General features: G+C 38.5%; 4 protein-coding genes across 11 annotated transcripts in view; 3 read left to right on the top strand and 1 right to left on the bottom strand.

Annotated features, from left to right (window-relative positions):
- The first annotated feature begins 274 nt into the window (after positions 1–274).
- On the top strand, positions 275–6,545 carry LOC116252060 (cytochrome c oxidase subunit 6a, mitochondrial-like). Its single transcript, XM_031626100.2, has 4 exons — positions 275–477; positions 659–765; positions 5,077–5,119; positions 6,301–6,545. Exons 1-4 carry the CDS (start codon positions 351–353, stop codon positions 6,333–6,335), a joined length of 312 nt encoding a protein of 103 aa, XP_031481960.1. The 5' UTR covers positions 275–350; the 3' UTR covers positions 6,336–6,545.
- A 4,518-nt stretch (positions 6,546–11,063) lies between these two features.
- LOC116252140 (uncharacterized) lies at positions 11,064–13,206 on the bottom strand. Of its 3 annotated transcripts, none has more exons than XM_031626223.2 (3): positions 13,078–13,206; positions 12,905–12,989; positions 11,064–12,634 (listed from the first exon to the last, which is right to left on the bottom strand). In XM_031626223.2, exon 3 carries the CDS (start codon positions 12,576–12,578, stop codon positions 11,325–11,327), a length of 1,254 nt encoding a protein of 417 aa, XP_031482083.1. In that variant the 5' UTR covers positions 12,579–12,634; positions 12,905–12,989; positions 13,078–13,206; the 3' UTR covers positions 11,064–11,324. The 3 variants fall into 3 exon arrangements, with proteins under 3 accessions (XP_031482083.1, XP_031482085.1, XP_031482084.1); XM_031626225.2 differs by having other exon boundaries at positions 13,106–13,184; XM_031626224.2 differs by lacking the exon at positions 13,078–13,206 and having other exon boundaries at positions 12,905–13,062.
- A 6,516-nt stretch (positions 13,207–19,722) lies between these two features.
- LOC116253108 (uncharacterized) overlaps positions 19,723–24,696 on the top strand; it is a 33,953-nt gene continuing 28,979 nt past the window's right edge. For 2 of the 6 annotated variants that reach the window (XM_050077421.1, XM_050077422.1), the window contains exons 1-3: positions 19,723–20,102; positions 20,253–20,403; positions 22,170–22,322. In XM_050077421.1, the coding sequence (XP_049933378.1) occupies positions 19,943–20,102; positions 20,253–20,403; positions 22,170–22,322 (464 nt within the window). In that variant the 5' untranslated portion in view covers positions 19,723–19,942. The remainder of the gene's footprint in view (positions 20,103–20,252; positions 20,404–22,169; positions 22,323–24,696) is intronic. The other 4 variants (XM_050077423.1, XM_050077424.1, XM_050077425.1 and 1 more) reach the window with 3 other exon arrangements.
- On the top strand, positions 22,749–24,138 carry LOC126410000 (uncharacterized). Its single transcript, XM_050077427.1, has 2 exons — positions 22,749–23,558; positions 23,852–24,138. The coding sequence occupies exons 1-2, from the start codon at positions 22,847–22,849 to the stop codon at positions 23,893–23,895; spliced, it is 756 nt and encodes a 251-aa protein (XP_049933384.1). The 5' UTR covers positions 22,749–22,846; the 3' UTR covers positions 23,896–24,138.

The following is a 24,696-nucleotide window of genomic DNA, read 5'->3' on the forward strand; positions in this document are numbered from 1 at the left end:
TTTATATTTAAAAATATTTTTTATTATAACCGAGTAGGATCAAAGCTCAAGTTCAAGTATAGGCTCAAACCCGAGCTGAGTTTCAGACATCAAATCAACCCTAACCCAACTCTAATTGCCGCTTTGCTCCTTAATGTCCGCCGTCTTTAAAATACGATCGAAATTTTCAAAAATATTTCGTTCTTGACGAAGATTTTACACGTCATTAGAGAAAAACTGAAGGATATTTTGGACATATCAAAACTCTTCTCTTCCTACGGGTCAGGGACGGCGCAAAAGAAAAATAATTTTAGCAATCTTCTGGTATCCGCCTTCGTGGATCTAAAGAGGAAGAAGAAGAGGAAGCGGAGATGGCTCAATCAATGGCGAGATCAAGCCTCAGGAATCTCAATTCTCTTCGTGGAACGATTTTTCGCCGCTCGTCTCCTAAGAATGCCAATCGGAAGTTCTCTTCCTCCGCCCTTCACGACGATGACCGTGAGTTTCATGCCCCTCCTTCTACAATCCATCGATGGGGGCTTTATCTTCGAATAGATTGGGTTGTTGGGTTTCTGAGACTCGATTCCTTTTTTTGAGTTTTCTGTTGCTTCGTTTATGCTTATTTGCGCTTCTCGTTTCTTTGTTTTGTGTGGAAAAATGCGTGATGGTGGTGGTGAAGACGAAACGCGTAAATGGGAGAGGATAACGTATGCCGGCATCGTGGCATGCACTGCTCTCGCCTTCTACAACTTGTCCAAGGGCCACCCGCACTTTGACCCACCTCCGGTAAGATTCTTCCTTTCTAGGGTTTTTTTACTCGGGGACTCATTGTAGTAGTGGTTCAATTATGGGTAGACTCAAATGGTCATATGGATCCTTAGACTCTGTGTACGTAGGTGAAAATGGCGATATCTGATTTCGGCTTATCATTCTGCTGCTTTTAATGCTTAGATTGGTCGCCGTCTTCTTGTATGTTCTCGGTCGTCGTTTTACTGTCCAGCTCTGTGATTGAAGTAGTTTCGTTGGTTGTTCCGAAGCCATATAAGTTTTTAGGTTCTCGAAATGCTTATCGTGGGTACCATCCGGACGTGTTGTCCCTGCGTGTTTTCTTTGGGATTGGTTGTTATTGTGGAGCCCTGTGATTGAATGGGAGAATATTATTATAGAGGTCTACGATCAAATAACTTGCTATGCGACTTTGTAAGTAAGTTAATGGATAACTTTCTTGTGAAGCCCATGCGTCTTGGTTTAAGTTCTCCGGTGGTGATAAAGTTAACTAGTCGGTGGATGTTTATCTTTGCGTGTTTCCATTTTCGTTAGAAAATTATTTTTGTATTTCTTCCTGATATCAAAGCCTAGATTGAAACTAAAGTAGAGAGAACTGGATTGCATGTTAATGAGTTGCAATGGTGGGCTGATGTAGTTTATGAGAAACAGGAAAATGAGAATTACAGTGTTGTCTGTTTCACTTAGATACTCCAGAGAGAAAAATTCTATTGCTTTGTAAAATATACCTATATTATTTCTTCCTTGTGTCCACATTTTTCTAATAAACTTTATTGAACTATAGAGTTGCATGAAATGGACAAAAAGATTGGAAGTTGGAACAGTGCTTGCTTGATGTAAAGAATCTTTTCTACTGTTCTTTTTGGGTACGAGGTTAACATATACTGATCAATGTGGAAAATATGGTCAACCTGAATTGGTAGGGCAGCAATTTGGGTATGCCGTATTCATAGGGAACAAGCCTTTCATCATCATGAGAAAATCGTAGAGGGTTGTACAAGGGGCTCTGGACATTTTTTGTACAGGGCATGCTTGCAACCTATTGTGTCATGAGATATAGAAGAAAGACCATTGAGATGGCTTGACAGAAAATGGAAATTCAGGAAAACAATAAAATTGTGAAACATAAGAATTTGAAAAAATGATAAAAAAATGTATCGAATAATAAAATAAATAACTTTTCCTAATCCAAACATATGGACGTGTTGATGAACCATGTAAACTTTAATCAATTTAAGCTAACAGGTAACTACTCACTAAATAATTAGTAAAATCCACAGCAGTGTTAAGTTAAAAAAAAAAGACCTGGTCGATTTTCATGTATGTCATGTTACGGAAAAGATTCTACACAGCATGTCGCAGAAATTAAAAAAAAAAAATAAAATATAATTCCTGAAATTCCACTTATCAAGTTAAACATTATAAACTAGAGAGATAACTATCTAAGTGAAGCTAGGTTTATGAATCATAAGTAGGTAACAGCTACTTGCTCCATTGCTTTGTTAAAAAGGAGAATCTTTTATGGTTCTTAAATCTTAACTCTTAACATCTTGTAATTGATGGTGGAGTTCACAAATAAAGTTGGTGGAGAATGTGGCCGTAATGTAGATGTTGCTGATGCTGGAAGTTCTATGTACTTGTCATTAGTAGGTCATCTTCATTTTCAAGTCTGTCTGTCATCTTCGTTTTCACAAGCTGGAAGAGTGCAAGCCAAAAGTTTCCTGCCTGTAATGCTTTGCTCTTGCTTTCGAAACTCTGAAGTATGTGAACCAGAATTACATCTGAGATATATGGACATGTACATGGTTTTATGAGGTTAGAACAGTTAAAATCAAGATGACACTTATACATATTATCATGGAGCCTTGATAAAAGTCACATCTTGCAATATTTTTATCAGAATTTTATACATATTATCTTGCAGCCTTGATAAAAGTCACATCTTGCAATATTTTTTATCAGAATTTGATTTTACAGCACTTCCATCTGGGTTTGCCAAGAAGCATGTTCTACCTGTCATTATCACAAATCCAAAAGAAAAAAGATACTAAGATTATTATCAGCTCTGGGGGGCTTGATTCTGAGGTTGAGAGGCAAGAAAAGAGTGGGGAAGAGTTATATTCATCTTCTGGAAATATAATGTATCAATCTTCACTTTTGGGCTTATATGAACTGAAGAAGAAAATTGCACATGTAGCAACTGATGGAAAATGAGACAGAGATGAGCTTTACATGATTAGTGGCATCCCAAAAATGTAGAAAATGGACAAAAGTCCTAAAAACTTCAGAAGAAAAAACGAAGTTGAAGAAGAAGAAAAACTTGTGATTTCATGGGTCACTGTCCTCATCTATCTTCACTGCTGTTATATGTTGCCAAACTTTGAGTTTCTAGGGGTTGGATTTGACGTTTGGGAACAAAAAGGGAGTGAAATGTCTGTGCCTTCGAAGAAAGCTAGCTAAGCAAAAGATTTGGAGCTTTGAGTTTCCAATGTCCTCATTCTTTGGTGTTGATGCACCTCTTATGCTAGGGTAGAGAGAATGTTATGGAAAGAGGTTTCACTGATGCTTGGAAACATAAAGCCCAATAAATGGCTGACATTTATATTTTGGCACCAGAAGGGTTTTTCTAAAACTTTGTGAACTTCTATTGGACCAAATCTCTCCCAAATTACAAATGATACACCACTATGTCATATAATAAATTATAGTGTAAAATGGAAAATCACATAGCAGTAATTCCATGATTGCATCGTATTAGCTCAGGAGCCAATACTGCAAAAAGATATGATATCCTATTATATGTTGGGTCCCAAAGTCTCACCCGTTCTCAAAAGGCAATTTATGTCGAGACCGCAAACAAATTACTAGGCAAACTTGTTCTAAACCTTGATTAGATTCTATGGATGAGGTGGGAAAAGTAGTAAAAAGTGGCATGTAGACTCTTCATCTCATGTGAAAGGTGCCTTTGAATTAAAGGAAATGGTGCGGTAGTTCTGAAATTAACCATGCTTTCTTATCTTACATGGCAGTATATTCACGTCATTTTCAAGATAGCATTTTTGAATTGTCCTTTTCCTCACTGGATAAGAAATCTCACATGATCTAAGGACGTCCAATGTACATGCATGGGAAAATGTCCCATTAATTATGATCTGTATTAAAGAAGTTAAGGCGATCCAATTAGTCAAATTAAATAAATTCTGGTCATTTGTTGGAAGGAAACTGTTAGGGCTAGTGGATTATGCTGCTCTTGTTTATCCTTTACTCTTCACAATGTAGACAAATGAGTTATATTATTTTCATGACTGTCTGCAAAATTTGTTGTTCTGTTGTGCTAATTGGAGTAGAAAATTGTACACAGTGTTGTGCTAGTACAAGGTCAACTTGCCTTCATGGGTAGAAATTTTTTATGTATTGTGAAACTCAGATGCCATAGAAATGATATTGTGCGGAAGAGAAATCAAAGATGTAGCATATCCCTTTTAGTAAAGGGTGGTTAGATTGCAGGCAGAATTTATACCCTTCTGGAAAACCTTTTCCAAAGAACGTGGAGCCTAAACATTTTGACTTTACTCACCAAACATGAACAAAGCTTTGACAAGGTGCAGGTAGTGCCGCATTTTTTAACACATATATATGTGTGTGTGTTGATAGAAAAATTAATAATTAACAAATAACAAGTTATGATTCTAACAGTGAATCAACAAAAAGAAAGAAAATTGTCCATTGCTGCACCCGGCACCTCTTATACACTAGCTTAGTTAAGCTTGTTTTTGATACCACAGTACCTCTTATACACTAGCTTAGTTTTTTTCTTCTTGACTGGGTACATTCGTCTTGTTCTGAATGGTTTCTTTGGTAGATAACTATCCAATGTACTCCCTCTGATTTCATACAGATGTTTCTTGTTGTATCATGTTCATGAATCTCTACTTTCCTTCCATTGTCTCCTTTTTTTTTTTGGCTTTTCACTTCAGATATGTGATATTAGTGATCAACTTTGAAACTTGAGCATTCTCTGAATTTGATTGAGTTGAATTTTCTGAAGTAGCTTTTGAACTGTACTTTGGTTCTTCGCTACCCTTTTTTTCACCAAACATAAAATGGAAGAGTGTTTAAATTGAATTGTCAGGTGGTACAAAAAATGAACTAACCTTTTGGCACCTTCTGCTTAAATATCTCCATACAAATTACGAGTTTCTGTATGGTCTTAAACCATTTTGGACTCTATTCTGGACTGTGTTGAACCTTTATTAGTTTCCTTAAAGAGAACTGGAGAGTTATAATACTTTTCTATTTTTTAATATGCAGCCATATGAATACCTGCACATTCGAAATAAGGAGTTTCCATGGGGTATGTTTCGCAGACTTTGTTCTTGCTGTATCTGCATTGTTTTTAAGTCTGGTTCATGCTTGCGTAGCACACATACTAAACCAGGAGTGTGTCCTGCATACTTCAGCTGCTGTAATGTATTTTCAAATTCTTCTGTTAAAGTATTCACTTGTTGTCTTTCGTATAATAATAGGCTCAGATGAGAACCTTTCTTTCAACTTATGTTTTGACTTTTCCTCAATGGATCAACTTATGTTTGACTTTTCCTCAATGGATAATGACCATCAAGTTTGGTTAATGACTAGTAGTCACATAAATTTTTAAGGCGCTTTATTATAAGTGCCCTTTTGAGTGACAGTGATGGCTTCATGTTTATGATACATGCACGAATATAGGATTAGTATTCCTGTACTTATTTAATCTTCCCAGAGAAACCTAGTCTACCTTCAAGGTATATGTAGTTTGAACTGTCTTCCATTTAGTTTAGTGTGTGATAGTTCATTACATGGAAGGAATCACTGGCGCTTAAAGTACAATGATGGTTTTAGGAGCACTTGGAGATGGTAGGGTTCTTGAAGATGGCAATAAGAGAGAGAGAGAGACAATAGAAGAAAATGTGAAGTCTGTGATGTCTGCTATTGTTGCCAAGAGTTTGAAGGTTCACAAGGTGTATAGGGAAAGTTTGACCATGATTTGGTTTTCAAGGTTGAAAAGGCTTCTGTATCAAGCTTTGACATTTTTTTGTTGTTTGTATGTGACCATCCTGCATTCGATATGCTGGATTATCCAATGAATTTTGTCTGTATGTTCTCATTTTGTGCTCTTTTAGATAATGATATTTGCATGATCTTGCAACCGTTAATGTACATATAGAGAATCATCCAGGAATAATTAATCCAATTGAATTCTAAGCATGACTAACTCTTGGAATTTGACTTAAGAATGTATGTTCGTCTTTGTACCTGACCGCTTTGAGCTTGTTCAGATTTGAATTTGGCAGAATTCATCTGTTGTTTATTCTGATTAGCCGAGCTGCCTTTCTTGGGTGTCAGGGTAGCGTTGGAACAAGTTTTTTACTGGTTTGGTTCTGGTTATTGGACTATAGATACTAGAGATTGCATGGGAACCGAATCAAGATTGGTTTTCCATATATCAGCTTGACAAGGCTACCAGTTTAACGCTTTTGACGTAATGTCCTGCAGGTCCTGATGGCCTTTTTGAGAAGAAGCATCATTGATATCCTTGGCTCTTAAACAGCCTTGCCTGGTTGGACGAGAATTTCACTCCTTGAAATATTTCTTTTGTGATAAAACAAGAAAAATAAGTTTTTGATTGTTATGCAACTTTTGTGTGGACCATGACTTCGCAATCAAAGACCAGCTTGTTGGTTCCGAAACAGGTTACTTTGATCTCCATGTTAATAAACATTAAACCTTCTTTTCTTTCATTCTATTTTTCATCACCATTTTTCTCTTTTTTGTGTTTGTTTTTCTTATTTTTGCCTTTTTATCCTCCATCTTTGGTGTTTGTTTTCTCGAGGTCTCTAACATCTAAACGGTAGACTGTTGTCCTGGTATGTGGATTACATGCTCTCTGGTTTTCTAAGTCCACATCCTGCGGTTTGACACATCCAAAATTAGAAATTGGAGAGTTTATGGTGCCCATGGAGTAAATGGTACTCTCAATTGTGAGAACGAAAAATATTACTTCCGAGATTTATGTTCTTATTTTCTTCGATTGCTAAGTGAATGGCCTGCTATTGACCCAAATGATACTGCAATATCAGCATTGGCGTTGGCCCGTTGAAGGGGTTACACCTTGTGGGTCCTAATGAATATTGGCTTCCTTATTGATCCTCTCTCTTGGTACACCCTAATCATTCGGACTTTTCTAATTGATATGATAGACCTCTGCATTTCGCACATTCTTGATGTGAATCTTGAAACCAGACCAAAGAAGAAAATGGGCAGCAGATGAACGCCTGCAATTAAAGTACATCATGGAAACAAGAACTTGATGCCATATGATGGATCAAGTTTTTCAAAAATTTAAGTTCTATTAGCATGATTTTTTTTAGTTAACCACTTGGATATAATCATCAGGTTCAAAACTGGTTGTGTACTCTTAATTCAGTTTATTTGGACGGATAGATAAAGATTCATAATTTATAAAGTTTTGGATGATTGGATTTTATACTGTCATAAAATATTATTCACATTTGTAAATAAACCAATCTAAAAACGGATTTCTAGGTTCCAAACCATGTTCATACATCATGTTCTAAATTTTGAAAAAATATAGAGAATTGATTTTCAAAGTGTAATTGCACAATTTTTTGAAGTTATACTACACAGTTGTTCTCTTATTTATTTTGACTTTATAAGAATTCTGAAGTGGAGAAAGGGAGATTTCGAATTCCAGCACAAATGCAATTTTCAAAAACCGCTATGGCTTGTATAAGTCGTAGTCAGTGTTTGGATCTGATTCTCCTTGCCCAGCAACTAATCCAGGCCATCCTTGCCATAGTCGGAGATGAATTGCATCCATTGTCCGGACTCCAGATGGGCAGCTAACTTAGTGAGAGTAAATATAGTTAATTAATTTTTTGTAAAGAAATCAAAGCCATATTAAGTAGAAGCAAATATTTTACTATTTTTACTTCATGGGGTTTCATGTCAAGAGTGTGTTTGATTTGCATTTGAGTTCAATACGATTTTGGTTATGCAACACTTTACTTTACAATGTTTAGTTTCATATAAAATTGTGAGGAATCTTAAGGGATCCGTAAAGGAAATTGTTAATTGGCTGATTATCTTGGTTCATAACTTCCTTTTGAATTAAAACCGAAGCTGTTACTTACCAAGAAGCTCAAGCCCGACGTACAATGATATCAAAGAGGATTCAATACCCAAACCTGGGGTCCTTCATGCATGGACGAGTGTACCATAAGGAGGGGTGGATTGTAACGCTCTACCTTGAAAAGTCTAGTTGTACTTATAAATTGTGATGAATCTTGAAGGATTTGTAACTGAGGCTTATTAAGTAATTGCTCTTGTCAGGGGCTGACTTTGTCAAGCCTTATTTGGCCCGAGCGCCGCCCAAGGTTTCTCAAGCCTTCAACTAGCCTTAGCTGAATTTTAATGTAGCGGAAGCTTTCATCAATATTTTGAGACGGACTAGATGAAAAGTGGTGGGCACTCGGGACACCATCATTCAGAATTATCCCACAGTAGACCATCGGTAAGTCGTGGCCACGAGGTCCTATCAGAACATCATCATTCCTCCAAACGCCTATTTACTCCAAGTGCTCTGTTGTTTACATAGATGTGGGCCGATTAGCTGCTTTGAGGCAAATACTTTGGTTTACAAGCAAGGAAAATCTAGGGTTGGCAACAAGAAGTAAAAGCTCAGGCAGCAGAATCTGACGGTAGGGACCTTGATCCAATGCATTTACGATTCTCCTTTTACCATCTGTTCATGGCCTATAGTGGTGGTTTACATGTAAAATAGAAAATACATTCAAAGGTGATCAAATGATATGTGTCATTCAAAAGCGATCAAAAGCTGGATAACTTGGTATTTGTTTTCATGAGAACTGAAGTCACGTGGGTGAGATTGTGATTCTAAATCCCAATTTTCAGGCTCTGTTTGGTGTTTATGTTCTCGCTAGGGTAGTAACTGTTGTGTCAATTTGATCTTTGAGTATGCTTCTTCCTATTTGCTTTTTCCTGTTTGTTACCAACTCTGATCTGAACTATCAGATCAGCTTTTTTCAGGCTCTAATTGGTGTTTATGTTCTCACTGGAGCAGTAACTGTTGTCTAAAATTTGATCTTTGCGTACTTCCTATTTTCTCTTTCCAGTTTAGTAGGCAAAGCTCAATTCAAGAACTTTATTTTGGAAGAAAGGTTGTCAGCTCTGAAGTATATTTTCAGAGCTATATATAAATCCAACGGACGGGACAAAGTTTTGATAGACAGCCAGTTTTTGTTTCAAACTTTGTAGTATCAACTTTTCATGTTTGTAAATGGAAAACACCAATGTATATGTATAAGTTGAAGTGTAAAGGGGTGTCACCCCTTGTTGAAGCACTGAAAAAGGGGATAGGGGGACGAGAGGAGGTTTCCACCATATATATATATATATATATATATATATATATATATATATTCTTAGGTTCTCTTTTCAAGTAAATAAAAAAGAAGCTGGACTTAACAAATAAAATTTTCCCTGCTATAAAATTTGAATCTTTGTAGAACCATTGCGTACGTAAGTATAGACATCGGGCAAGTATAGATGGTCAAAAGCCATCAAGTGGCAGACAGCTTTGGTCATTGGCCTAATTTAGACACACTTCCAAATGCTGCGTCGAGTAATGTGTTCCTTGTAAAATAATTCAAAAAGCTGGCAGTCTCACTTTTCGAAGAGGTCTGGTCTTGCACTCTCCACTGACAAAACCAAACCGTGGTCACAAACCTTTTCGGAAAGTAAAATTTTCACCATGTTCAAGTCTTTTCTAATTAGTTTAAAAGAATTGTTTAAACGCGTAGCTTGTACTGATACATAACAAATAAATCAGTTATAAGAAAACAAGTTGTAGAACAATTATGTTGGTTATTTTCATAATGAAGACGCCGGTCTTAGATAAGTTTTCTTCTGAAATGCTTGCACTTTTCTCAGAACTGTGTCGGCTTTTGAAGATCTAGCAACGAAAGAAAGAAGTTCCAAATAAATTGCCAACGTTGGTTTCTGTGTTCTACGCCAAGGATAGCGGCGAGTTTCATGGAAATTCCATCCATGTTGCACAAAACCTTCATTATTTATGAGGAAAAATCATTGGTGATCGCAAAATTATATAACTCAAAGAAGTTAAGTAGTAAAACAAAGTTTAGATTGTGGCGAAGGAAACAGTGAAATTAACTGAGCGCTGCATGTATCCGAAGAAGATGCAACTCAGACACTAGCGATAAGAACATCAATCTTAACTGAATAAACCATGATGAATAAGTGTTGTGGACCTAATTTCACCGAAACGTCGAACAAAATATAGGCTCTCAAGCAGGCGCAGGTTTAGAGATCAATTATAGGAGGCAGGCACGAGGGGATCTCATCTGTCCTAATCTCTTTCTACTTTCAAAAATTTATCATGTGTTGTTTCTTTTCAAGTCACACAAACCAACATTTTCTGACAAAAAGTTGCATGCTAGCATTCATTATCGCCTGGCAAAATTTTCTTTTCTCCTTTCTTACTTCCAAATGTGCCTCCGCTTCTGCAGCCATTTACAGAGCGTGGTCCCATTTCCATTAATTCCCCACGCCAAGTGACATTTGAAAATTCAATCGGAACACGTTTTTATAAGGAGTTTGGTCAATGTTGCTAGCGGCCGAGTTCTGAAGACACTCTTAAATAATCCATTCTTGGCCAATCCAAACGTCTCCATAGCGTATGCTTTTCCAGTTCAGATTTCAGAATATATTACTGCAGAAGGAGCTCAACTGCTTTTGACTCTCGAGCAGAAAGAGAAATTAGAACTGTGGAAATGTCGAGCGGTTTCAAGGGGCGGTTAATTAAGTCCAGCTGCAACTTTTCTTATTAGTTTTATTGAATTGTGTCAACAGGATTCAAACAGACTTCCAATGTGGGCATAATGTTATTAACCATCCCAATTTTAAAACCTTGTATCATTAAAACGTACTAGTTTTAACAGTTCATGCAGCAAAAAGGGTTTTGAGATAGAGGGCGACTCGCAACTGTCATGAAGGCAGTCATAGTTTGATTCTCGCCGGCGTCATTCTTTACGTGAATCGATGCTGTAGATATGTAATGTGAGGATAAAGTTTGTGGGCATTGCTTTGTCTTGTAAGACGATGCTGTCTTTCACCATTTGAGGTTGAGGAGGTTATACTCCAAAGAATTTTACTATTGCTTAAAGGGTTTACTCTCGGGTTTTCCAACGAAAGCGGCATCCAAAAAATTGTACAACTTTATAGCGTACTAATCAATTCCAACTTTTGTACAAAGATTGAAAGGTGTCTCCATTCCATGAAAACTTAACAACAAAGAGGAAGACTAAAACATAGGCAGAGGTAAGATACTCATGCCTGCACCTTGCGTCCCCGTCATAACTAGACCAAATAGCATTTTTGATTGCACACCGCAGACCAACTCTGGTTTGGGCTAAGTTGGATCAGAAAACAGGGATCGTCCCAGCAATTGCACAAAATTCTCACTCTTCCGACACAGCCTCATTGTTTGCCTCTTCATCTTCATGTTGTGGTAAGGTTTCCAGATCCGTAAGAGCGTCTCTTTCCTCCTGCGTAGCCAAGGAATTCTCGTCTTCTGATTCATCTAGCTCGAGTGACTCCAACTGTTCATCCGACTCCCCATCTTCAGAATCTGCATCAATGTTCTCTTGTTGCTCTTCAGTCAGAGTTCTGTTCTGATTCTGCACCTTATAGAGTGTTGTGTTGTGGCCTTGAAACTCGTGATCTTCAGTCCCCGAGAAAGTAATGTTCTTATCTCCAATCATGGAAACAGGGGTTTCTGCAGTTTCTGCTGTAGAGTAATTGTCCGACTCTATTTGTTCTTTCAATTCTCCAACTGTTGAATTCAGATGGGATTCATCCTCTACCTCGGATAACTTCACATCACTGACCGTCAAGTTGTGAGAAAAATCACCAACGGTTTCACGTTCCCTTAAAACTCGAGGCAGGTCACTGCTATTTCTACTTCGTTCAAGTTCTTCCATTGCAGCCTCCTTTGTTTTTGTTTGCAATAAAGTGGCATCAATGGTGTCAATGTCCTTATCAGGATCACGTTCATTGGAACCTTCACCTTGTTCACGAATAGCACTCTCCTGCTCCTGCTCCAATTTCGCAATATCAGACCTTAAGATTTGCGTATCATGAATCAGCCCGTGAGAGGAGGAGCTCTCTCCATCATGTGAACCTGCATCATCATTGTTATGTTTCTGGGTCTCCGACGCGTCCATATCGTCAAACTGATTATCCTTTTCGCCATCGTTCTCCTTCTCATCTTCACCATCCACAAGCTCCTCCTCCTGCTCAGCATCTTCATCTATTTTCTCTTGATCACGCTCATCGAGTTCGTCGTCTCCCACTCCTCTTTCTTCTTCCTCATTCTCCTCATGCTTTCCTTCTTCTTCCTCTTCCTCTTCCCTGACCTCCCGCTTGCCTTCGTCTTCCTCCTCTTCGTCCCCATCTTCTTTCTGCCTATCAGTCGTCATCTGTATCCGTTCGCTGATATCCTTCCTGCCAAGATTAAAAACATCGTGCCTAGCGTCTTCTACCTTCTCCGAACTCCCTGCACCACTCTCATCCAATGCCTGCCTCTTATCATGGGAATGCTTAACTTGATACAGCAACCACACGCACACGGCCATCAGCAGAAAAACCTGCAACCCATGTTTGGTTCTGAACCCTTTGGTCCTCTGGTTCCTACTAGACGACTGCCGAAACATGGTTCAAGAATTCAAGAACCCTCCACTCCACCAACAAACCCTACCTTTCCCCAACTCTGGAAAAGAAAAAAACAAGAAACACAAACTTCAACTCCTCATTCATCAAAACCCACAATATCCTGCAAAATCAGGAAAGCCCATCTCGAAAAAACACCAATAAAGCAGCATACAACAAAATATATTCTCAAAACCATAACAAGAAACGTAGATCCACCCAATTGGGCACCAATACTTTGAAATGGCCTGAGGAAAGAAGTGCATAAACCACAAATCTGAAGCATAAAGAAAGAATCACAAATACCCACAAAGAACTGAAAAAAGATTACCACGAGGAGCGGAAATAGTCGGAAACCAGAGCAAAGAAATGTGTTTCCCCGATGCCTTTCCTCCCAAAAGCTTGCAGACCACTGCCTGCAGCAGGAGTACGCGTGAGTAGAGATAATAATAATTTGAAACCCCCCAAAAAGCAAGAAAAAGGGAAAAGGAGGAGGCGACTAACTTGAAGTTGGGAGTTGGGACAGACGAACCTACAACTTCACTGAGAATGAGAAAGATCAAAGGGCAAGCGAGCGCCACCAGTAAAGATCGGGAGTCGCTGCTCACTAGTGCGGTGTCAGTGTGAACTGTCATCAACTTAAAGCATTTAACCGCGAACCACCTGGTGTTCTTTAAAGTCCGAAATTTTCCTTTTACAGGCTCATTTTTTACTATAATTTTAAACTCGCACTACACAGTTCTGATTTCTCTAGATACTGGTTTCACTTTTTCCAACAACTTTAAAAAAAAAACATCCAACCAAATATTGACATATTGCCTTCGGGGTATGACAAGACAAGGGACAAAAAAAATTGATCATAACGAAACCAAAATTTGCGTCCAAACAGGTTTTCATAAATGAAATTTGCTAAAAACGATTGAACAATGAACACAGCTCATGATATAGATTGGGATGCTTATGTCACACATTCTTTGGGTAGATTGGACGCATTATGTGGTATATCTTAGAAACACAAACATAGAAACACAAAGAAGACTTAGGCTCTCCTTTGGATGGTGGAATAATCTTTCACGCACTCAAAAGAAACATCAAACAAGGTGTTTCAAACAAATACACAATAATGACAATCATTTTTTGTCCATCTACAGGCCGAATAATGTGCAAGAAGATTAAAAACAAGCACAACCACAAACATGAGGATTATATTCGAAAATGCTGCCAAAAGATGGCACCCTACGGAATAAACCGCTCTTATCATGCAGTTTTTTTTTTTTTTAGTAAAGGCTTTTATGTGTGACTAAAAAATGGGATGGGTGTGAAGGAAACAAACATCTATATCTTTTAGAGGGCGATGGAAACATGTTTATAGTGGAAATCACTTCATTTAACTAAATTTAACTACATTTATGTTTTATACATACTAAAGGGGTTGATGCCGTGAGAGTAGGGCTAGTAGGCAGTTGGTTTCTATTCAAATTTTTAAGTTAAAAATTTTACAAAATAAAACATCAACATACAAGTTGAAGCATAACAATCACTCTAAGACATCGAAAACAAACTCAATACTAAAGAAAATTGAGCGAAAGGAAGAGACTACCCGTCTTTTATTAAGTAATAGGATGAAATACTTTCATTATTGACTCAATATAAATAAAATGTTTTATACTTTTTTTTTTGTTGTTTAACAAACTTACCTTAGTGCAAACTAAGTCAAAAGCATAAAGTAAGTTGAGGCATCCTCCACATTTTCCTTTAACTGATGGCGACAAACGTGTGGCATGATGCACACATTAATTGTGTGACTCTTAAAAAAACAAACTCATGTACAATATATATTGCTTACAATTATTTAATTTGCCTTTGTGACAGGGACAAGGACATATTATGTGATGACATTTTTATCCTTATAACTCGAGAGAATTGCACTCGAGCCACCCTCATCTGACGTATGAATTATGAAACCCATAAACCCGATTCCCAGATTGGTTTGCTTCGATTTATATAACAATCAAACGAACCGCTAACCAGCTATTGACCCTAAAGTTGGGCGACAAAAAAAAAATCGGGCCAACCCCATAAGTTATATCTGTTCGGCTCGGGTGGACTCGATTGAGCCGGTTCGTCTCGATAATTTTTTTTATACATATTTTATGATTTTTTATATATAATTATAATATCCCATTACTATTAATTATATTTTTATATTATTTTATATTAAAATATATCTATTTTTAGATTTAATCAGGCCAGGCTCAGGTCGAGCTCGGCTCAGGTTTTAGGTGTTAGGTCGGGCTGACCCAAGCCCAACTCCTTATCGGGTCAGATTGTGCCAGGCCGGGCTGCCCGGTGCCCCGGCTTCATTGGCAGAGCCAAAAGTTGTAGATGGCTTTTGGCCAACCTTTGCCATGGGTTTTGCTTTTAAGCTGCTTTAAACTGGGATTCTTTTAGTAATGACCATTTGTTTTCTTATGAATAAACGTTGGGATCCTATCTCCAAATAGCCATGGCACATATATATTTGAAAATTAAATATAAAAAACAAATTTTAATGTTGAAGTATATTTCACTCAGCAATTTGTGAAAATGAGAACCAAGATAGGAACTTCAAGGTAAACAGAAAACTGAGAAATTAATTGTTCTTAAAATCTAAGGGCCCCAAGCCCCCTAACGTCGACCAGATTGGCAATTATACTGCAACTAATCATATAAGTAAAGAAGGAAAAAACACAAGGTTTTCGCGACATAAGGTGTTGGATCTACTAAAATATATAAACAGATAAATATTTAGCGTTTTTTCTTGAGTAAATAAAGTGCATATTGACTAATATTCTTTCAATATTGGATACCCCTTCAAAAGAAATCACATGACATCATTAAGAATAGGAATACAAGAAGGGCGATTCCAGTGTTATAAAATTTCACTTGCGACAAATGAAATGTGCAAACCACCTGAGCCAAATAGCTGACTACAATCTGTCACCTGTCGCATGTAGAATGCCATAACAAATTATCTACTCTAACTGTTTCAACATAATGAATTGATCCAACTTGGTCTCAATTCTAACTCATCAGTGGTAAAGCGAGAATTTTTTGGCTATAGGGCACTTATAAATAAGTAAATAATTGTAAGAAATCTATCTAAAAATATGTAAAAATAAATAATTTGTTGCTGGCATGTGCAACTACTGCCCACGCCAGCCTATATGTAGCTACGCTACTGACTCTCATGCTTAAGTTTGCTTAACTAATCTGTTAAATGAATGAGCTTAAATTAAAACTTGAGTTAATAATGAGTTGAGCTTTGCATAAACTCAACTCCATTAAACTAGAGCAGAATCATGTATAACTAAGGGTGTCTAACAAGTCAAGGCAACTCGTGTTGTAGAGTTGGAGTCCAATTGGCTTGTTGTTGAGTTTGACTTAGCTTATCGTCGAGCTCAAGTGGCAAAGCTGGGCATCGGGCTGGTACCCATTGAGTACCTGGTACTCAGCGCGAGCTTGGGCTCAAAAAATAGGCATCAAGTGGGCCCGATAAGACATTTTTAAAATTATTTTCATTGATTTATATATATAATTATAATTAACTATATATATGTATTATTGTATATTTAAAATATTATTTTTTAATTTTAACAAGGCCGAGCTAAGGCTCAGGTTTCGAGTGTCGGACCGGGTTCGAGCCACAATTACAGGCTGCAGCCTCGCCAAGCCCTACTCCTTATCAGGTTGGCTCAATGCCCAGGCCTGTCAAGTGGAGCTCAAGTATTATTGAGCTCAAGCTCAATTTGATTTTAAGACACAACCTTAAATGTGTCAAACTCTAGTTATAATATAGTCTATGAAGCTGAACTCGAGCTGACCTTGTAAAGGTGGACTCGAGCCGGAGTTCAGCTAACTCGAGCTCGACTCAACTCCTGTACAATGCTTCTTCTAATGCTTCTTCTAATAGGCAAGTTGGAGCTACTAAGCAACAAAACTATAGCAAAATTATAGTTGTTGGACATCGTATCAGCAATACCAGCTCATATGGAAAAGTCAATACTTGATTAAAATTGAAACATTTATTATTAAGATGACCATAAATCATCACAAAATATGCCATAATAGGCACACCCGATTTGAAGTAAGGCACAGGCCGGCCCAAGCCCGGTTCATTTTTAATAAAAAATGAATATATATATATATATATATATATATATATATATATATATAAACATAAACATATAAAAAAAAATTACTTAACCCAACCCAAATCTAACCATCCATCCAGCACACAACAGCATTGAGCTGTTTCCAACTCATATTATTAATATGTATCTTTTGAATTTCTAATTGGTTTACAAATATTATACCTATTTTCTTAAAATAGAAAAAAGAAAAAAATAGGACACTACCAACTATCAATGTTGGAAAATTATTTATTATGGCATTCTACCCAGTCGCCCTCAGTACGAATACCACATCTACAACGTTGACATAGAAAGGCGTGATGAGAGAGATATTTTTATAAATGTATGTACTAAGGAGGAACAGATTTGGATCTCACATTTACCAGATGCTCTTATTTGGATCCCTTGTTCTTATATTAAGAATCAAGCTCAAAGTGAAAGATGCACTTTTAAAACCAAATCCAACTGATCATATAGCAAACAAGCCATAACCAAATTTTTTTTGAGATATTGGACTCGGTTTTCATTGGGTCAAGTGAGTCGGATGAAGATAAAACAAATTCCGAATCCATCAGAAAATTCATCCATGTCACCATCGCGAGATATATCCGTCACACTGTGATCAGAAATATTTATGACTTACGGCAACGTCAAGATCCGAGTTACTCCTTATATAAAAGGACAAAGCAATAAAAATTGGGAATAACTAAAGACATGATTATAATTTATTGATACAAAACAAATATTGATGCAAGCATATCTAGATCTAATAAAATATGCACATCTGGGCCCAATATGACAAATTCAGAGCCATAAAGTCCCAAACAGATTTTATTATAAGTTTCTAACCTTTTGTTTCTTAACTAAACCACAACAATTTATACTAGATAAATGATAAGGCACAATATATTTGGTAACCTCAACAAACTAATCTTTTGGATGAGCAAATTTTAAATTTCCATTTTTTGATGAATTATTGTGGCATCAAATTGTGGTATAGTGCCTGAAGAGATGCAAGAACGGAGCGAGGGTAGGACCAGCAAGGGCCATGGCTCCACCTAAAAATAAAAATTAAAAATTAAAAATTGCATGTAAAATTTCAAAAAAGGTCTTATATAAACATTTTAAAAAATGATATTTCAGTCCAAGTCAAATTTAGAATCTTTAATTCAACTTTTTTCATGAAAAATTTCTAGCTCTACCTCTGCTGAAAGAGTCTAATGCAACCGGCTCTAATGGGTGGGGTGGTACCTGCTTCAAGTGGTATGAGCAATCTCCTGTTGCGAACTCTAACCTTTGGCACCAATACAGTTTTGGATCTTGGGAGTTGCGTAAGACGGGGACCTGGACCTCTGTTTTCATTCTGCCAGTGGGATTTTTGGTCACCAAAAAAAAAAAAAAAATGTAATGCTGTAAGCTTCATGGAACATGATTCGCTTACTTTTTTTTCTTTTTTAATGTCTATCCACGTTTTGTCTAAGTTGGTTGCAATGTATTTAGACACCTTTGCAAGTTTAAGCAAGGTTTAGTGCCATCAGAAATAAATATTTCCCAGTAGATACGCAAGCTCTCATTGGATCATTCATTGCGTATTAAAAAACAAATTGGTGTTACCAAGCCTTCTAAGTTCGCGTGCATTGACGAGCAGTGGCCCGACCAAGATCCTTATCCCTCTCCTTATTTTCAAACTTCATTTGAAGCGTGTTATTGTCGTGCCACCATAGTTGGACATGCATTTTATAAGTCTTGGTGTATGTTTGATAGGTCCCGGGTGATCGATCCCGAGACATATGACACAATTGAAATGATTGGTAGGCGGTAGAGCGCGACATCTAAGCTGAAGGGTGCACCGTTGCTATCGCTGATACCGACGCAGCTCAGGACCCCGGAGGCAGGGGGAATGGGGGGGCCTTCGGGCTTTTTTCGGGCGGTGGGATTAATACTGCTCACCCGAAGAGAGTAACCTCTCACCAATTCAAGTGTCATATTTTGGAATTCCTTGCTTAGTATGAGGGTCTTTGAGTGATGTTTGTGTAAATTATAAAAAAGTAACGATAGCAGAAAAATTTCTATTTCTTTCTTCCTTTACTATGTGGTCAGGGCAGGGGAATACACGTATTAAAAATTTGTTACATGATAATTACAATTTACAATTTGTTAAAGGAGAATAACCAAATCTTGCACGATCGACACTTTACGCACTTCACGCTGGGTGGTTCTCGAAACTGATCAGCCAGCACTTCTCACATGATCAATAATATAGTAGGTGGTTCACGCACGATCAGCATAGTGGGTGGTTCTAGAAACTGATCAGCCAACGCTTCACTCACAATCAGCTGGTAAACTGATCAGCCAACACTTCACGCACGATCAGCAGGTTGGTCTAGAAATGTCTGTGTTAATCTAAATGAATGTTAATATAAATGAATGAAACAACTAATGCTCTTTCTACACACTAAGTTTTCAAATTACTTGCACACTCGCTTACCCCCTAAGCTTGTGGTGAACTGAAGCCGTATGGATTCAAGAAGGGTCGGCATGTGTTTCTAATGTCTATGTATATTTAAATCTTTTTCAAAAAAAGATCCATTTTCGAATTTATATCTATACTCTGTTTTCGAGAGTTGGCGCAACAGATGGGGCAGGAGTTGATAGATAGTTATTTTTAGTTCGAAAACACCAAATAGTAATGTTTGAAATTTTCGGAAACCTTCCCGTCCATTCTTCCTCCTTCCTCTAATGGTAAAAAAAAGTCAGGAATATGCAAATTGAAGTATAATGAAAATGGCATTATGAGTGCATCTCTTTTGTTTAAAAGAGAGGTTAGGGCTAAAGGTGTGAGAACCCTGCAACTTACATCGACATTCAAATTGATTCAACTGAATCGGATATCCAGTCGAGTATAATCCAACCCGGTTGTAGTGCTTGCGACGGCGGACCGAGCGCTCTGTTCCCCTCGTTCAAAGCTTTCCCTTTTTCTGGAGAGCTGCCGAGCGTGCGAGTGTTCGGGAAAGCCTTCGAGCCTCGAGGTGGAGGGAGGAGGAAGGACCCTCCGTAGTTAAGATTACATGAAGACGTAATCTCTAATCTCTCTTCGTAATCCTCGCGTTAAGCATCGAAGCCCAACCTCTGATCAGCTTCTTCTTCTTCTTAAACTCCGTTCTCTTCTTATTCTTCTTCTCCTTGTTCGCCTGGCAATGGACGATTGTCTGAAACTTCTGAAAGGGGAGAAAGACGAGCAGAAGTTCGCTGGTCTGCTCTTAGCCACCAGGCTGTGCCAAGGGAACGACGATGCGTCGGTCCGCAAGATTTACGATGCTGTCGGCTTCAGCTTCCTCAATCGCCTTTTGCGAACTGGTTCAATTCTCTTCTTCTTCTTCTTCTTCTTCTTCTTCTTCTTCTTCTTCTTCTTTTTGGTGCCCTGGGCGATGGTGGAGCTTGCCTATGAGCTGTTTAAATGGTGGAGAATTATAATCCTAATGAATCAGTAGTTTCTTGGTGTTATAGGTTTAGGTAAGGGTGGAGATACTGAGGAGCGGGAAGACTACTTGAAGCTTGCTGTGACTGTGCTGGCGACGTTTTGCCGGCTTCCCGAAGTCGCGTCGTCCACTGACATGCTTTCCACAGTTCCACTTATTTTGGAGATCTTAAGGAAAAGGTGGGTTTTTTTTTCTTGCGTTGTTCATTTGCTTTTGATAGGGTTAGAGTTACTGCAATTCGTGCTTCATGCTTCTGTTTATGAGCTTTAGTGGTGTGATTTTTAATCTGTTTGAGCTATGGTTTGAATTCACTTCAGCACGATATTATAGATCCACGCACTTCATGCACGCTGGGCTGGACGGCTGGAGATTGAGAAAAAAAAAGTGTACTCGGAATTTGTCGCTGTATGTTGGAGCTATTTTCTGCTCGGCTTTTACCATGGCCGGAGCATATCATGGTGAAAGCGCAACAAACCTAAGCATAATATATTTCGGACTAAAATATTGCGAACAAAATGTTTAGTATTTGATTGTCATGGTGTTGCGCCGATGAAGCGGATCTATACTCATTTAGTTTATCCTTCGCTTGCTTGAACTCCGAATGCATGCTTGTTTGCTACTTGTGGACTGCACTATGTGGTGGCGTTGGCATATTAAAGCGCATGGAAGCAACACAATGACAACAATGTGGTGCACTTTTGAACCGTAACTATGATCTATACGTCCCTCGTCCATGGGTAGAGTAATGGCATGAGATATGTGGCTTTTGGTAATTATGATGCCAAAACGCAGGCTGTAGTAATGTTGCAAAATGTGACTTTTAACTTGTGGGTCCACCAAATTTTGTTCAAACCTTTTCAAATCCAAAAAAGTTCGAAGATCATGCAACTGAAGGGCACAGCTATGCAAAAGCAAGGTTCGCTCCAGATTATGCAAAGAAGGATCTCTAAAAAAAATCTGAAAGGAACATATTACATGAAAAAGTAATATTAGCTACAAAATGAAACTACAATTTCAAATTCAAATGACCATAAATTGAATAACACACACACACACACACATATGTATATATGTATGCTACAAATAGCACACACAAATTTTAGTAAAAAAATAATTAAAATTTAAAAACTTAAATTACTTCCATTACTTGAATAGACATCAAATGATCAACTGTAATCTATAAGACTTACCCTTCAACTACCTAATGCTTGTGAAGCTTCAAAAATTTCATTTAGAGGTCAAAAGTTTCTAAGCACACCTGAACAACCTGAGTCCTTAAATTTTAATTTTACTTTAGGCATGTAAAAATGGTTTGCATGATGCCCATACTGGTCCGCCTTAATGTAATTTGTGTAATTGCAAGCTAAAAGAACAATTGTCACTCTTTAAGGATGTAATGTAAGACATGTCCTGTATCACTTCTTAAGTCTTGCAATTTATATCCAATACAACAGAATTAGAGCCCTGTGATTGGTTTGGAGTTGTACTTTGCCTGTTTCCCCTATAATTATGATATATACCATACTGTAGGTTATGTTACTTGGAAGAGTATACATAGTTGCACAAATGCACCACTGCTTCCTCTTTGAACCCATAATTTGACATGCACAAATGCACTTCCTGATTGAAACATGTCGAAACATTACAATTTATGCGCTACAACCCGTTACGTGAAATGCACAAATGCACATCCTGACTGGAATATGCTCTACTCACTAGTGGTTCCTCTTTGAACCTATTATTCGACATAAAAGCTCAATGTTTGAAGATAGACAAATCAAATGGATTGTATGACTTGATAAAGCAAAGTTCTTCGGTTTTAGATAAACATATCAAAGCCAATTTATGAATTAGGCATGGTGGGTAAATGTGTTCTCTCATTAAAAGTTTGGCACTTTACTTAATGTTACTTTGCTGACTTTTCTTATTTGATGTATTCATTTAGGTCAGATCCATCCCTCATTGTGGAATGTTATGAGTGCTTATTATTGATAGGAAGTGCTTCACAAGATGGTCCAAGAATGTTATTTGATTCTGGGGCCATAACTGTTCTGTCTTCACATATATCGATTTTACCTGATGGTACTCATCTAACTTGGTATGATGCTTTATGATCTTTATTATGCTTCTTATTTTTAAGCGCATTAAGTTCAATCATTCTTGTCTAAGCTAATTTTTGTTTGTATTTCATAGTTATCTATGAGTTTTCTGGCTGTTAATCTGAGGAATCATAGGCATGCGCTGTTTTTGTGCTTGTTAGAATATGTTGTTGTGGGAACCGGGTCCATATCTGGACCCGGTTCTATGGGGCGTGGGTACCGAGGCGGGCTCGGTACCCTAGGCGGCTTCTCCTCTCTCCCTCTTTATATTGTCACTTATGTATAAGTGTTGAATTAAGTGAAATAGAATAATCTCTCTCCTAGGGTTGCGGGTGTGCACCTAGGTAGAGCTTCCCGTGGTTTTTTCCTCGTCCGAGGTTTTTCCACGTACATCGTGTGTTCTTCCTCTTCTTCCTCTACGTGGTTCGTGTTTCTACATGGTATCAGAGCCATCGAAGTTGGAGAAGAGTTTTTTTCCCCTGATATCCAGCCCCTCATTCTGCAGAAGCCGACCTCTTTCGATATGTGGACTGTGCTTGCAAAGATGTATGGTCGCAAGAAGAGACATCTGCGCACCTATCAGATTAAACGCAGTATTTACTCCCTGGCACAGGGTGATTTGTCTGTTGCTGCCTTCTATGCTGCCCTGAAGACCAAATGGGAGGAGCTAGATTATCATGTGACTGATGAGTGGAAGTGCGGTTCAGATAATTCCCTCTACTGGGAAAAGGAATGGATGGACCGTACGTTTCTGTTTCTGGGAGGCCTGCGGGATGAATTTGAGTCTATTCGTAGCCAGATTCTTAATGGTGATGAGATTCCGGGGATAGAGGAAGTATATGCTCGTGTTGAGTCTGAAGAAGAACGTCGCCAGGTGATGCATCTTGACACCGGTCATGGCCCTTCTGCCTTTGTCAGCCGTGCCTCAGGGACTGGGCAGCGTCCTGCCCGGCATTGCACTCATTGCAACAAGTTGGGGCATTCGGTGGATTTCTGTTGGGATCTTCATCCCGAGAAGAGACTGGTCAGAGGTCGTCCTCCCTCTGGCAAGCGTAGCCCTTCTGTGTCTGATTCCAGTCAGAGCAATCCTTCTAGTGGTGCAAAGTCTAAGCTGTCCCCTGATCAACTCAAGGAGCTACAGGCGTACATCAGCCGCTTATCTACTACCCCTGAGGAGTCCTCCACGTCTGAAGGGGCTCAGCTAGCCCAAGCCCTCGTTGCCTCGACTGATCCAGGTAACCCTTCTCTTGGTGATTAGATTGTTGATAGTGGAGCCACTCACCACATGACAGGGGACTCTAAACTCTTTCAAGAATATCAACTTTCCTCTGGCAAGCAACGCGTGTCTATGGCAGATGGGTCTTCTATCTCTGTGGCTGGGAAAGGGAGCTTGTCCCTGTTGAACAAATACCGTCTCCACAATGCCCTGCATGTTCCAAATATTCCTGTGAACTTACTCTCTGTCAGCAGTATTACTAAAGAATTAAACTGTAATCTGATTTTTTCTGCTGATCACTGTTCCCTGCAGGACTTGGTGACGGGGAAGAAGATTGGGATTGGTTCGGTTACTGATGGGCTCTACAGGCTGCCGGTAAAAGTTGCTTCAGCATTGATTTCTGCCACGAGTGGTCACTTGTCTGGTGTGAACGATAGATCTACTGTTCTGCGATGGCACGAGCGTCTTGGACATCTCCCCTTTCCGTTAATAAAGAAGTTGTTTCCTCATTTGTTTGCTTCTGTCTCCATTGACTCCTTCGCTTGTGAAGTGTGTCAATTGGCTAAACATGTCAGGGCTTCGTACCCTATTTCATTGAATAAAACCACTCATCCATTTGCCTTAGTTCATTCCGATGTTTGGGGTCCTTCTGGAGTACCCACGTGTGGTGGTTGTCATTATTTTTTGACGCTTATTGATGATTACTCTAGATGTACGTTCGTGTACTTGTTGCGAGAACGCAGTGAGGTTCCAGCAGTTGTGAAAAACTTTGTTGCCTTTGTTGAGACTCAATTCCATACAACTGTTCAAGCTTTCCGTACGGATAATGCAAGGGAATATGTCTCCCAATCCCTTGATGATTTCTTGAAAGGCAAGGGTATTGTTCATGAAACCTCTTGTAGTTATACCCCTCCTCAAAATGGTATAGCTGAACGAAAAAATCGTCATCTTTTGAATGTTACCCGGGCCATTATGTTCCAACGTCATGTCCCGAAGCGGTATTGGGGTGATGCACTTCTCACTAGTGCACATCTCATTAACCGTATGCCTACTAGGGTGTTGGATGGTCAGTCTCCTTATTCTACCCTGTGGCCCACTCAGAATCCGTGGCCTCTTACTCCTCGTGTCTTTGGGTGCAGTTGTTTTGTGCATAATCA

This window comes from Nymphaea colorata, chromosome 4 (assembly GCF_008831285.2).
Source record: "Nymphaea colorata isolate Beijing-Zhang1983 chromosome 4, ASM883128v2, whole genome shotgun sequence".
Lineage (NCBI taxonomy): Eukaryota > Viridiplantae > Streptophyta > Magnoliopsida > Nymphaeales > Nymphaeaceae > Nymphaea > Nymphaea colorata.

What these genes read in the sequence shown, in the direction of transcription:
- LOC116252140 (XM_031626223.2), bottom strand. Translation starts at nt 12,578, where the DNA reads ATGTTTCGGCAGTCGTCTAGTAGGAACCAGAGGACCAAAGGGTTCAGA.
- LOC126410000 (XM_050077427.1), top strand. Translation starts at nt 22,847, where the DNA reads ATGTGGACTGTGCTTGCAAAGATGTATGGTCGCAAGAAGAGACATCTG. An exon ending in CGTTGCCTCGACTGATCCAG is followed by an intron (nt 23,559 to 23,851) that starts GTAACCCTTCTC and finishes TGTTCCCTGCAG; the next exon opens with GACTTGGTGACGGGGAAGAA.
- LOC116252060 (XM_031626100.2), top strand. Translation starts at nt 351, where the DNA reads ATGGCTCAATCAATGGCGAGATCAAGCCTCAGGAATCTCAATTCTCTT. An exon ending in CGCACTTTGACCCACCTCCG is followed by an intron (nt 766 to 5,076) that starts GTAAGATTCTTC and finishes TTTAATATGCAG; the next exon opens with CCATATGAATACCTGCACAT. An exon ending in AAATAAGGAGTTTCCATGGG is followed by an intron (nt 5,120 to 6,300) that starts GTATGTTTCGCA and finishes AATGTCCTGCAG; the next exon opens with GTCCTGATGGCCTTTTTGAG.